The sequence below is a fragment of the Pagrus pagrus genome (assembly GCF_965226575.1).
Source record: "Pagrus pagrus genome assembly, chromosome: 17".
Lineage (NCBI taxonomy): Eukaryota > Metazoa > Chordata > Actinopteri > Spariformes > Sparidae > Pagrus > Pagrus pagrus.
Genome location: NC_140201.1, coordinates 21994279 through 22009834, shown reverse-complemented (window position 1 = coordinate 22009834; position 15556 = coordinate 21994279). Strand labels below are relative to the sequence as shown.

The window sequence follows — 15556 nt, the reverse complement described above, 5'->3', positions numbered from 1 at the left end:
CAATAAAATGTACCTTCGCAATAAAAGCGTTAAATATGTCACTTGCAGGAAATGTGTCCTGTGGTAGTACAGAGGACGAATCGAATAGTTTTAACAGTTTTTAGTTTTTGCCATTTCGTGTCAAGGTAACTTCACATCTTGCATTGTGTTTTCTAGCCTTAAGATTATAAATTAAACAAATTACATTTATTGTGACCTAAACTTACAAGTAACAACAGATATGGATTGTAATGATACATTTTCCACGTGAAAACACTCTTAAGGATCGAGGGGCCAGTCATTTCCCTTTGCTGAAATGTTGTAGTGACATTTGCTTTAATTGTATGGTGAGTTTGTCTGCCCATTTTGAATTAAGCCCTTATTCATTGTAGAAATTGATATATAAACTGACACTGAAATGTGATGTTGTCAGAATAATTTAAAACTGAACAGTACTTCACCATAGAAGGAAAAATATACAGCAATGCTTTATCACGTGACCTTTATTTTGAAATGATGGATACTAGCGGAAGTCGTATTGTTTTCATTCCCTCGACTCAACTCACCGCAAAGTTATGGGAGTCACAGCTAACGTCTGTGACGGGAAGCTGACTTGGGATTTTTATCGTCGCGGTCACATCTTAGTTACACCAAACAAACAGCCACAGTCCGGTCATACACTCTTAGACTACTGTGTGTTCTTGAAGAGACGATGTCAAAAACAGACAGCAAAGCAGCTGCAGACATGACAGAGGCGGTAAGTTTGTCCGGTGTGAGCTAACGTCCTGTCCTGTCAGACACTTGTTTTCTGACGTTTTTCTTCCCCTTTAGATGGAGAAAACGATGCAGAGACTTCAGGGACGATTCCAGGCGGTGTCTCAACAGCTGGAGTCCAAAAATATCCTTTTTTTTTGTTAGTGTAACCAGCTACATCTACTGAGACTACAGCTGTTCACCTCACTTTGAGGCGGTTCAGGTTCGGTGTGTAACGTGTGGTCCGTTTGTCTCGACTCCAAGAGGTGTCATGTTAGCTCAAACAGCTAAAATCCACCTGAGAGCACCTGCTAATCTTACACCTTTTGGCAGCATGCACGGCCAGCAGGGGGCGTCCACACTCAGCTTAAGCGAGGTTCCCTGGCAGAGCCGAAGCCACGCCCCTTTCCGGTGGACTGTATGGGACCTTATTTCGGAAAAACTTAGTATGTTAGGAATGTAGAGAGACTGACACTGTTTTGGTCTTGCTTGAATTGTGCCATGAACTACACTTATGATGTTGGTCTATTCAAAAGATGATTTTCCAAGTCAAGAAAGTCTCAGTCTGTCGTAATTTAAGTAAAATATCATCTGGTTCTGCCTTAAGCTGCTCAGTGAACGTCACCAACACTAGGAAAGGTAGTAAAGAAGATGAAAATCACAATAAATCTGCTCATATTGACAACTGCAGTTATGTAAAAGGAGAGTTTGTCACTACTAACTCTTACTAACATTACTGTTGGCTGTGTAGGCTTTAATTACCTATTTTCACAGTGTTACTATTCATTAGTTTTATGACAAACTGCAGCTTTATGTTTTGGAAAATTATCTTTTAAATTGACAAACATCATATGTGTAGTTCATGACACTGTTTTTTAAAAAATGACCGAAAGGCTTTAACATGAACCGTGCGACTCTACAGCAGCCATTTTGACTTGACATAATTGGAAAAAAGCACAGGTGTTGCTAGTAACATGAACGTAGGCTCTGTCATCATTCATTTTATGATTTGCATCAGTGCTTTTGCTACTGTCAGCAAGTCTTCTGTGAAAAAGAAAAACATTTCAATGTATAAATTTATGTGTTAAGCCTGGCAACACAGTCATATTCTCCCCAAGATCCTTAGTTTAGATGTAGTTTACAATATAACAGTTTAAAGGGACAGTTCACCCCACTTTCACAGAACTGGCGTAAAGCAAGGAACTTAAAAAAGAAGGAAGGACCATTGCGTCTCAGTATCCCGCTTTGGTGCCGGACTGTGGTGACAGCTGTACTGAAGTCGATGGGAGATGCATGGTGACTCTGACCCTTCCTTCTGTTTTATGTTCCTTGCTGTGTTGAAGGAAGCACGCATGCTAAGAAAGACGCCATTATTGTTTACATCCCGCGCTATCACAAGCACAAGCCTCTTGTCCATTTCTGGAAAGAGACATTACTATTGAATGCTATCTAGTTCCATTATATTAGAGAGAAGGCAGACATCTCTATGGCCGATAACTCCAACACTCAATGACTCATATCAAAACAAATCTAGATGGATAAAAAGTACTACATGTAAGAATGGCACATCAACCTTGGCTGCTGTGTGTTGCTGCACTGTGTCATTGCTCTCTGGTGCTAACTGGACAACCTGTACAGCTCCTGGCAGACCTCTCCTTGACTTTGGAACTCGATGAGATGGGAACCCGCATCGATGACCTTGAGAAGAACGTGACTGAGCTCATGACACAGGCTGGCATGGAGGAGCAGGCCATCTCAAAGTGACAGCAGGCCCACAGTTCATCCGTCGGGTGAGCTCTCGCCATGTAACCTCTGAAATCCGAGGGCTTCTGTTGTCTTGCCAACAGTGATGTCACTTAAGTGGTGGCTGCACAGGTCCACACATTCATCAGACGTCTTATAGAGGGGTCCTCTGAGTTAATATCATTTTAAAGTTTAGTTGTGTGTGCTTGTTTTCCAAGGTGCTGCTAACAAATCTGTGCACGTCTCTCAGTGTTAACACTCAGAAAAGGGTGAAGAGCCTTGGAACAACATGCAAACACATGACTTATGTTTGAAGCATTTTTTTGTTTTTAAATCTTGTCCAATCAGATTGCAGCTGATCAAGGTGCTCAATGTTATCCTGTGGAGATTTATGTGGATTTATTTATAGTCAGACGTGGTTTTCTTTGCATTCAGTGTTTTCAAACCAAATCTTGTAAAGAACACAGTGAATGCATCAACTACCTCATTCAATATTTAACCCTTTTTAATGTATTTAACCTGCATTGTGTACCTGTTGTGGTCTTCCTCCTCTTTTACCGGCACCAGCTGATGTTCACTGACGTGCAGGTGCATGGATGCACATTTGTGACAGTGTTTCCTCGTGCAAACACTGAAGGGAACTGCTTGTCAGATTATTGTTGCTTTACAGTGCCTCTAGTGGTCAAACACTCAACAGGCTGCTCTTAAACATGGGGATATAAAAATCTTACCGACAAAGTATGGTGCGTCATGTGAGCAGGCAGTCAAGCTGTCGCCAGTTGAGCTACACTGGTATGTGAGCTGTACTTCAGCTGCACCCTGAGGCCAAACATACACATGAACATGTGGTTTTAACGACAATCTGTAAGTGTTATGATCAAAATGAGTGTATATAGCATGCATTTATAATCTTTGTATACACAAATAACTTCGATCAGACATTTTTAACTATCTCACCCAGCAGTGATGTTAAATCAACATGTGTAAGTCCTCTATATCCCAAAGGCACTATGACATTTAAAATGCACACAGTAGCATGTGAAATTAGTCGTGACATTATTGGGAGAAAATCAAGTTTTTCTTTAAGTTTTAATTTCACAGAATCGTTCACAGTGTGCATGACAAAATGTTTCCTGCCCCGTTTAATGTTTTAAGAAATGTAGCTCACCATATCACATCACTGCAGTTATCTGATAGTATTGTTCTCTTTAGTGGTCACACATTTATAATGACTCCATGAAACGGAGTCAACATGCAGTACAAAGTGACACATCCAGTGGCCTTAAAACAGAGTATGGTGTATTATTACCCACAGGTTGACAAGCAGCACGTACTGATAAAGATGAAGTATTCTATTGTTTTATTGATGTCTAACTTCATTTCTGGGAGAATATATTGTTTAACACATCTATGCAATTTATTTCTGAGCATAATATATCATGTAATGTTCACCTTTTTGCCATATCATGTGTTTTATGTTGTCCTCTTACCTGTATAACCACTGTGTAATGCACATATCGTCACACTCAGATTAATTATAGTCGATATTGTAGTTTTGTGACTGTAAATCACCGTGCACTAAAGCTAATATGCAACAGCCAAATAAAGACTTTTTCCAAACAGTTTCACTGCTCTGTTGTGTTTTCCAGAGAGCATCATTCCTCTGTTGTTACTACCAGGCCAAATGGTGACAGAGTTGTGTTGCTGTTTCCCTTCAGTGGTTAGGGTTAAAGTTTTACAGGTTTCTCGAGATCAGTTGAACACAGTATTACATTAGCCTTATTTATTAAAGATCCTTGATTTTAAGTGGTAATACCAGTCTGCTGTGAGTTAGAGATGAGGGGAAAGTGTCTCACTCTGTGTTAGGACAAGGAACTAAATAGTTGAATGAGAAACACTGAATGTTGGTAGTCTCCCGGTTGAAACTCCAAAGCTGAAGACTCATTTTCCATCAGTCCGACGATGTCCCTTGGACAAACAGTGCTTCATGTTATTTATAAAGTATTGCTGTGAATTCTTCTATAAAACCTTGTCGTTTTATTTCATTGACTGGAGGTTCCTCTCACGCAAAACCAAGAAATAGAGGATTTATCATCTCGGTTAGACTTTTTAAATACTCAAGGTGGTGAAAATATTTGAGATTTTTTTCTATTCATTTTGAGAAATCTTGCAGAAGGACATTTCTCCTGCGTGCTGGGATCTATTTTGCATTTGTATGGTATTTTATTGTTGTATTTTTAGATATATTACCCTAGTGTTTCAGACTACACCTCCTGTATATCTGGAGGTGTAAGGCACCAGCCTGTGAGGCTGCCGCTGCACTGATTTTAATTGCTAAATGCTAATTATATGCCAGTCTTAATATTCAATTATCTCATGCTTCCAGCATCTGTTGCCCTCCATGGCAAAGTGGAGATGGGTTTACCCATCAGACAAGATGTGATGTATGCTGTCAATGAAAATATCATGTATATATATATATACACATTTTTGCATGTTATTAAGTTGCCAGCCTCCAGTGAGAAGAAAAGCAGGCTTCCAAACTGCTTGGCAGAAGTGGAACATTTGTCTCACAGTCAAAGACAGTACGAGGCATGTAGGGCTTTGGTGTTCATCTTCAAGAAGCATCAAAAGATTTATGCTGACGTGTCTGAAGAGATAAAGACAAGCAGGGAAATTACATCATAATTACAGCAATGACTGGTAATTCAAGAAAAACAAGCAATTTGAAAGTATTATCTTGTCCTACGATGGACATTATTCACTTTATAAAGCAATTATGTGAGAAAATTATAGGCAGATTTATTTATAATGAAAATAATCATGTTTTCATCAATGTTTTATGTATCTTAATTTGAACGTTAGTGGTTGAGTAGATAGAAAGTACGAGCTCTACTCAGCCAGGCTTCTACTCCACACTTCACAGCTTCAGAGCAGCTGGAGTTGTTTGAATCTGTCAGGAATAATGAGATACTTAAACAATTGGTAAATATAGACACACAACCCTTTAGGTACTCCAATAGATTACACATGCAGCTCTTGAGCCAGCCAGTAAGTACACTCCAGAGGGCAGAGAGTATTAAAAATCCAACCGACTTGCTAACTGGCAATTTGATGTTGAGAAATTCAGGCAAAATCACTCCCCTCTGTGTTTGTGTTGACTGAAGACTCCTCAGATCACAAAGATACATGTACCTTCATTTAAAGCATTCCAGGGGGAAGGTGACAGCCTCAGTGCAAAGAAGAGAACAACTCTGTTCATTTGTATAATCCTCAGAGATAAGTGAATATGTAAATGCCTGTTTAATGAGTCAGAAATTAAAACTGCAATTATAAATCCTCATCTGTCATTTAACACCAGCTTTTATTTTCCTTTTCTCAACTACAGTGTCTTGCTCAAAGACACTACAGCAGGATTGAAATTGTGGTGCCAGTATGAGAAAATGCACAGACTGATGACCTCGTGGTGGTCGCACTGCTGCTGATATGAAGCAGTATCTCCCTCTAGTGGTCTCATGTGCTCATTACATTGAGTTTGGATGTTGCTGACCATGGTCCTGAAATATCTTTGTTCAGCTTGCAGTATAGCTGTATGTGTGTGAATCTGGATCTTGTAAACAGAACACTATTGGCCAAAAGTATTTGGACTACCCTCATACCTTTGTGTACCCTAGAGCCATGTTTTATTGTCAAGACCCTTGGCTCCACTGAAAGGAAATCTCAGTTCCAGCATGCAGTGATATTTAAAACAACCCATAATAATAAACCAGACCTTACCACACAACCACACATCAGTGATGGGCCTCACTGATGCAGCAGAGGCTCTTGTAACAGCACATTAATGCCCATGGTTTGGGAATTAGATGTTTAACATTGACATATTGTAGATTTTAAGTGAATGAGTCTACATACTTTTGGCCAGATGTTGTACACATCATGAGGTCATTGTGTTTGTTGATGCATTTGCGGTGTCTCTACAGCAGGTGGCAGTGTTTGTTAATGTCAACGCTGCTCTCTTCTCATGTTAAGACCATTTGCAGCCACTGAAATCACCTCAAAGACCTGCACGAACATGACCACCGGCCAAAACTAACGCCGTCATACATGTGCAGGGAAACACAGTTCATACAGGATGTGCTTGGATCTGTGTGAAGTGAACACGCGTGCTGTGTGACTGCATGTGCAAAGACGTTGCCGCGTGTGTGCACGTGTGAGTGCACTTCAAATACTGACTAGCCTCAGTGTCATGCTCGGGGAAGCCAAAGCGCAAAGAACGCCGCTGACCATGTTGCTATGGCAACCTGTGCTGAAGCAGACACTTGTCAGCCTGCGTGCCTGTTAGTGTATTTGTGTGTGAGTGTGTTTATCTGTGTGTTTACCCGTGGCTATGTGTACTTGGAAGACAGCCAACACGAGGCAGAGATGAGAATTTAAAAAAAATAAATAATAAAGTGTGTTAAGCTGATGTTCTCTGTTCCTCGCACAGTGTGAGTGTGAGTGACGGAGACACTTTTAACATTTTACACGATACTACTTTGGCAGTTGGGGCGGTAAATGGAGTTCACACACTCTTCTCCCTGGCGGTGGAGTGCTGAGTGGGTGTGTGGAGAGCCGTGGCCGGCAGAGAGGGGAGGCTGAGAGGTTCGGCCCCGTGGCCCACGCCCGGGCCCTCTCCACTGGGAGGGGATGGAAGGGAGGGACGGGCTCTAATGGATGTCTGCATGGTTGGATAGGGGGAAGCACTTCAGAAAGAGTGTATGAGTGTGTGTTTGTGTGTGTGTGTGTGATTGCACGTGGGTGTTGTCCGCCCTATTTCTCCCTCTCCCTAATGCTACTTTTGCACACTTCACTTACGAGGTGAAACACAAAGTAAATGTCAATAGTCTAAAGTGGCCCCCTCTCTTCTGTCATTATCCACGGATCCTTGCACCATCTATCTATCTATCTATCTATCTATCTATCTATCTATCTATCTATCTATCTATCTATCTATCTATCTATCTATCCCCATCTCAGCTCATACCCCTCTCATATTTCTCTCACTCTTTTTGCCTCCATGTTCCTCCTGCCATTTGATAATCTTCTGGCCATTACTGACCCGGCCCGAAGTGGAAGAGTGCACTGTGCAGAGGGGCTTCTGTGCATGGCAGAGGGCAGAAGATGATTGCTGTTTTGCATAATTTTGGATGAGACCAGCCCATTCTGCAAAATGTGGAGCATCTGCGTCCGTGGGAGCGCATATTTTTGTCAAAGGGAACGAGTTGAAGGACCGAAGGAGATCTCGCCCGAGACATCGAGGAAATGTTACAGGTTTAAATGATGATCAGACTGGATGAATTCATTTTTGGACGCCACAACGTTTCAAGTACAAAATATTTCTGTGGCACTGTGTTGTACACAACATACACAATTATACCTTAATTACAAACCATTCACATAAATCATGTATAATTAGAATCCCCATTAGCCTTATATACTGTGCTTAGATACTATTACTTCAAATTATACTCTAATTACACACCAATAGGAGATCCTCGTACACTATTACACACTATTTTACAAGATTGTGAAATTAGAAATCAAATGCAATGTCATATCAGATCTGATGCTATTTTACCCTTTCTACCAAATAATACATGTCATGAGACACCACATTAAATACTACATGGACCTACGATGGCTTAATTAGACAACACAGGCTGTAGCCGGACAAATGTAATGCTATATTAATAATGGTCAGATGAAATACAGAGCTCGGAGGATGATGCATTCATCTGGGTTTTATTTAACATAGTTTCCCTTTATACCAGGTTCATTTGTGAGTCATTGCAATTAAAGCTGTACTGTAAAGATGTAAAGTGATGGCTTTCTAATTTGCAACATTTTCACAACATATTACAAATACAACTCTACTGCAAAAAAAAATGAAAACCACCTTTTTAAAAATAAATATTTATGCGGACCTTTTCATGGATTTATTAGACAGAACAGCAGAGAGAAGACAAAAAATGGGGGCATGACATGCAGCATTGAGGTTGCAGATTTGAACCCTGGGCCACTGTATATGGGACAAAGAACAGAACTGTACTGCAAAATAAAACAATCTTTATTTCTTACCTTATTAGACATTCTTAAAGGATTGATTTATCACACATTACAACAGAACTATAGTGCAAAATAACATAAACCATCTTTATTTCCAACCTATTAGACCCATTTTTGACTTCCCTAGGGGTTAATTTGCAACACATTACAGCAGACGTGTACCGTAAACTAGGGTTAGGGTTACACACACCTTCTTCAGCTCGTCCAGTACAATTACATATGTCTGAAAAACATTTCCAGGCAAACGTAGCTCTAAAATTCATGACAGAAAAAGAGGCACCAGGATAAATCATCTACTGTCCCCTCCTCAGTGTGTGGCCTCAGTTCTCCAGCCTGGTGGGCTGCTTCTACCGCTTACTGCAGCCATGCAGCATGTACAACTGCTTTTATTAAAAATCAGTTGTTGTGAAGTTAAGATGGTTAGTAACTTTCACCATTGAGAGAAATATCCAGAAAATGGCATACCAGTAAAATGCACTTTGAGTGAAGGCTGTGTTGTGTCAGTAAATGTGTAATATGTTAATATCCGAAGCCTATAAGAGACCTTGAGAGGCAGATTTATGGAAAAAACACAATAATGGTCAAAAAATTTGCATAACAAGTAGTTCTTCTTTTATAACTTCAAATATATTTAGCTGATAATGCTTCTGTATTCATCCTTATGTAAGATTTTGAATGCAGAATATGTTTATTCCTACATTTATTGAATTAGTACTATTATTTTGATGTTGTTGCATTGGTTCTTGTGCTGAGGTAGAGGTCTGACTCTGTCCTCCACGCTGAAGTAGCAATACTGTAGTCGCACTATAGTCGTGGAAGTGCTGGTTTGTACAACGCAGAATGCTTCACACTGTATAGGGGCCCTGAAATGTTGTGTCTACTGTGGACATGTACAAAGTCAAACACGGAGAGCAGCCTTCATCTCCCACAACAACACTCCCATGTTGAAAGCCACGAACAGCACGGACAAAGCAAAGAGAGCAAGAACCAAGAAAGGTGTTGAGAGAGATAAGAGGCAAAAAAAAAAAAATGATGGGCTCTCTCTTCTACAACACACATGCATGCACACAAACACACACAAACACATACAAACGGGGAACACCTGTGTGTTGCCTACCACCTGAGGCCCTTTGATTCCTGGTGTGCTTTAATCTGTGCTGTGCTCTCGCCCGCCTTTGAAGTGAAAATCCCTGTCACCTTCCACTCGCTCTCTCTCATTCATTCTCTCTCCACACACAAACAAACCACAAATGACCACCACCTGTTATCTTTGTCATAGTAGATGCAGACCCGCCGCTCAATCCAAGAAGCCCACCTCTCATTCATATATTATATCCCATTCTACTGTGCCAGAGGCGAGCTGCGCCTAATTTTACCCCGGCAGTTATTTTGGGCTCTTTGTAACATACATCACCTTCTGTCTGCGCTAATACAGTTATACATCTACGAGAATAGAAACTGATCTCCAACTTTGTCCTGCCACAGAAGGCTTTTCATGGTGGGAGGAAGGAGCTGACAGAGGTTCAGAGAACAGGTCTGCCTATCTAATTATCTAGCAAAAGTAGCAGGTTAGCGAGACAATAATCAGATGAGCCCAATCTGAATCAGCTAGATGAATAGCTTTTTAATTCTAATTTTTGTTAAGCTGATAATCAAACTCTATAACTGATGGCAGGATTGATTAACATGGCCTACCTGTCAATAGTTGTCTGTAGCTTCTCAGAACTGTCGAACAATTGCATGATCTTGATTCATTTGGTTCTTAAAGGGGCAGTATGAAAGATTTGGCACCCTGTCGAATTAATACTCAAACAACAAGTAGGGGACAGCATATCACCCTGATTAACCACTAACTGCTGCTAACTGTAGCTACAGTTAGCTAGTTAGCTCAGTTAGCTGTGCAGCTAGCAGTTTGGACTGGGAGCGCCAAGCACTGGGGGAGTGTTGGTGTTTTAGATATCTCTGCAGCACAATACACAGAAGTCACAACGTCATAACTGTTATTTTTTTACATTCTGTTGATAATTGAAGTTCATTTTTGAATGTTTTTAACTAAAATTCTTATATATAAATATGTCATTATAAGTTCCCCAAATGTTAATGAACATCCTTGCATATGGCAGTTAAATTTGCACAAAACTCCCAATGTTACCATAGATATTTATGTAAAATCTACCCATGTAGTATTTAGTATTTAGCATGTAACACACTACGCATGTCTTACAATAAGTTTGTCACCACTGTTGGAACTAAATCCTCCAATATAACCCCACACACTTGGATAAAGATTTCTAATGTTACCATACAACATCTCTATATGATACCAGAAATGTCCTTCTTTTTAAAAGATTTTTTTTTTGGCTTAATTTGATAGCACAGGGAAACAGTTAGGGGTAAAGGGCTGTTAGGAAGACACGCAGCAAAGGTTGGAATCTAACCCCGGCCACTGAGGTAAGAACACAGCCTAACACAGAGTACATGGAGCACACTCTATCAGGTAAGCTAGCAGGTAAGCAACCAGAAATGTCTATATAAACTCATCAAATTGCCAAACATATACAAAGTAGGCAATTTGAGATGGGACTAGGAGGGACGCTGTTCTCCATGTTAGCAAAATGACCCAAATGCATCCCCCAATTTAACCTGCCGTCCCTCTCCACTACCCCCAGATTGCTGATAGGCAGACCATCCGCCTGAGTTCCCGCCCTACTCTGCCTCAGATCGGTTGGTTTTATTGGATGTGTTCTCTATGCTTGACTTGACTCAAACCGTTAACTCATACATTAGCTCTGGTAATGTCTGTTTTCAGCAGTTTTTGAGCCACAGTTTTGTGGATAAACACACCAACCTCTTTGGCCTCTCTCCTGGTCTACTGCTGCTCCTCTCGGGGTCACTCATCCTCCAGAGCTGATCTTTGCTGCAAGAGTGTCTCTGGGCTCAGCTGCTGCCGGGTTGCCCTAGTGCTCCTTCGCTACTTAACAAGCCTACAGACACAGCAGCTGCGTCAGGCAATGTGATGGTGTGTTTACCAGGGCAACTACGGGTCACAATCCACTGTATCATCTCTGCTGCTGGCTGTTTGTCTTTTCAAACCAAACGGAACACAAACACAACCCATTGACACCAAACAACCACTGAAACATACAGTTAGGAAATTTTTTGTGGTCCTAGTAGTGTGCTGGACAACATGAAGGAAGGAGGGAGATCGGTGGAATTAGCTGTCTGTTCAATTTTGACAAATCACCCACTGTACGTAAAAACACCCACATCACTAATGTTAATAAGACCTCAAGATCAGTGTTCTCCGACGGGGTGGTTGGGACTCCTCCAGAGGGTCACAAGATCACCCTGAGTTGTTACAAGATGATTTACAGGACAGAAAACAAGACCAAACATACTTCTGCTACACAAACAGAAAAAAATTATATACTGTATACATTTTCACTTTCCTTGTTTCCTTGCTTATTTCCTCTCTTCTAATTCAAAAGAAACACTCACTTGAAGGTACAATCATTATAGTTAGTACTCCATTTTTTATCATCTAACCTGTTCTTTATACTTTTATTCTTAGTCCTCCTCTCAAGCTGTTCAACTGGCCTCACACCCAACTTCCTCCCTCCCTTTTTTTATCCAGCTATCTCATCACTTCATTCCTCTGTCTGCATCTTTCTGTCTCACTTCCGATCTTTCATCCCTCTCTCTCTCTCTATTAGTAAAAAATGGGTGTGTCCTGGGGATCGGCAGCCGGCTACCGACCCCGTCTCCGTCGCCATGGAAACTGGGTCAGCTTCACGGTAGCCAAGGCAGTGAAATGTGTGTTTCCTCCTGCGACAGGTATGTGTGTTTCTGTGCATGTGTTGGGGTGTGTGCTTGTGTGTGTGAGTCAGTGACATGTGTGTGCAGGTTGGGGGCATTCTGGAAATAGACAGGCCATGGAGATGAAAAGCAAGTGTGTGAACAGGTGTGTGTGTGTGTGTTTGTGTGTAGCCGTTTGTGTTCATGTGTAAATCATGTGAGATTACATATTGCATTATAGACAATGCAATTAGATATAATGCAATCATAATGGTGACATTATTCGGTATATAAGTGTGAATATTGTGCTGTATAAACAATGACAAAATATTGCATACCATTAGGTTACTGTGTTTACGCTTCTACACACCAACCCTAACCCGAACAAATTAACGCATTGCTCTGAAAATACACACTTTACACAACATTACCATTTGATTAGATCCTTTGGTTTTACTTCCAGGTCTGAAAAAATGTGTCCAAGATGTGTGTAGATGATTTAGAATGAATTTATGCCCCTTCTATCATTTTGTGTAACATCTAACAAATGGTAACATTAGCTAGGAAGTTATTGCCGGCTGTTGTTTAAAGGAAGCTAATGGGTATAACAGCTAATGTTAGCATTCAACCCCTTTCGAGCTAACATAACGGTCTGATACACATTACACGATAAGAAAGGAGGGGCGTAAAATAATTCTAAAATATCAACACACATCTTAAACAGATTCATTTAAACCTGGAAGTGACACGCACTGGATGTAATTAAACTGTAATGTGAGCTAAGGGGTTATCAAAAATGTTGTTTTGCCTTTAAGTATGGCCCAGTGTCCCTCCACAATTTCTCTTTCCATTGTCTTCGCAGTTGGGAGGTGAAAAGACATTTGATAGTGAAAATTCCGAGTGACATTAGGCCATATTTCTAGATAAAACAACAAATTTGGTAATCAAATATGTTTTTCTATCTAGAAATATGGCCGATGTATGTCACTGTCCACTGTCTTTTCACTTTGGTGATCAATCAGGAGGCAGTGAAATGATAACAATTTGTCAGATTTCCTATGTTTATAGCACTTGCAACCGGGAAAACAGCAGTAAAACATTAGCGCTTCCCACCATGACCAGAGGAAAATGGCCACCCTGTGAATATGGTCTATGGTGCTGAATTAGTGAGGGTTTTGGCCATTCCCTAAACCCTAACCCAACACGAAGATGTTAACGGTCAAAAAGTGTTGTTTGACAAGAGGGATTTATGTCCAATTGGACATTTTCAGACTACTATGGTTAGTCTATTATGGTCTATAGTTTAGAATAATGGGACACTGGAACAATAGGCATTAGCTTAATTAGCTGGCTAGCTACAGCTGATAAAATCTGCCAGCAATCGATCTAGACATGAGAAATATGTTTCTGTCTACCTCCATCTGAAATCAAGAACCCGTTGCTACAAAATAAGAGTGCATCTTGATGGTAAATCTGCTGTTATCACATGTGTGAATAGAAAAGCCTGACAGGCGTAGCGACAGTGACAAAGTGGAACATATGGCCTGCTGTAATTGTGCATAGTGAAGACTTGCAGATGCATCACGATGTTGAGGATCCTACTGTTTCCCCACCTTCTCCCACCTCTCCTCCTCCCCCTCTCCTCTCTTACTCATTACCACAGTTAATTAAGGATCTGTCAGACTACGTCTTTCTCCTCTCCCCATCTCCCTCGTTTTTTTTCTTATCATACCTGTTGCTCCTCATCTCCTTCCATGTGAAATCACTGGAGTGGAATCATTGTCCAATTCGCTCTCCCCTCACTTCATCTCCCCCTGTCTGCTCCCTTTTTTTTGTCCCCCCATGATTAAGCGGTTCAGTGCCCAAGGTGGTACATCCATTGGTCTACTAAAAGACAGGGTCATTAACACCAGAGAACTCTATCTACAGAGAGGTGAGAGTCGTTAGCTGTCTGGAAAAAAGTGGGAAGAGAAGAAGCTCATACTGTAATATGAATTATCAGTGAAGATAGCCTGAGGTAATATTGGATTTTAATGCCAGTGGTGATGGCAGGTTTGGGACTGGAGGTACTTATAGCCAGCATTTTGCAAAATGTGACTTGCCATGACACACAAAAACCCAGGTATATAAATGAAATAAAATAAAATAGATAAGTAAACTGATGTTTGCTTTTAAATTTATAGCCAAATATTCACGATTTATAAACAAAAGGATTTCATCCTCAGGTTAAACAGCAATTATTCCAGTTTTACATGACACTCTGAAGGTGTTGTAGTTCCAGCAAGGTGAAGGGTTTTCACAACCAAAATGAAACACATGTATTCAACTGGGACAGGGGAATTACAAAGATGAAATGCCACAAATGAACTGGTAAACATCTAGCAGTAACAGTTTCTATTGACACAGTGGATTCCACTCAGAAACTTGCCAGTAAACAGCGAACATACTGCCAGGAGGCTGGTGCTGCTGCAGTAACACTAGAATCGATGATGCTAATCAAGACAAATGTTTTCATCTACAGAAGTCAATAACCTATAAATTGCACATTTGCATTTATCTAAACACTGGCCCCAGTTTTTGAAGTGGGGAGTACACCAAAAACTATATTTCTCCAGTACATTTGGGATATTTCAGCCTTGTGAAGGCAGTTTCTCTGCCTGCTGACCTCTCAGCAGCTCAGTCATGAAAAGAGACATAAATAGTAATGTGACAAATGAAAAACGAGAGCTACACTGTAGAGCGTTTAAACCCTGGATCCTTTCTCAGCTCTCCACAGCTGACCAATCACAGTGTGAAGTGGGTGTGAATGTCAATTCATTGGTTTCAGAAAGTTACATAAATCGTCGGATATGGCCGGTCTAATCCAACATTGTATTCTGTGGCATACTGGCAGCTTAAAAGTCTTCAGTAAAAGATGCCTTAAAGAGTAACTTGAGTAACAGGCCTTTAGACTTTTAAATGATGTGCCAATCCTCCCCGTTATCTTCTGTGGATAGCAGATCCATGGTCATGTAACTTTTGTTGTCATGTTAATTAAAATAAACAGACAATAGTCTCAATTTGGTTAGGTTTGTGCAACAAAACTACTTTGTTTGGTTTAGGAAAAGATGACGTTAGCTACACGATGTAAGTAAAATACATTACGTCCACTTATGAACTTAAGTTAAAACAAGGCAACAAC

At 40.6% G+C, this 15556-nt stretch overlaps 1 protein-coding gene across 1 annotated transcript; it reads left to right on the top strand.

The window, feature by feature from the left end:
* Positions 1-220: 220 nt before the first annotated feature.
* On the top strand, positions 221-4100 carry hsbp1l1 (heat shock factor binding protein 1 like 1; the record flags this gene model as incomplete). Its single annotated transcript, XM_084378654.1, has 4 exons — positions 221-227; positions 588-736; positions 811-877; positions 2402-4100. The coding sequence occupies 4 exons, from the start codon at positions 221-223 to the stop codon at positions 2494-2496; spliced, it is 318 nt and encodes a 105-aa protein (XP_084234780.1). The 3' UTR covers positions 2497-4100.
* Between the last annotated feature and the right edge of the window lie 11456 nt (positions 4101-15556).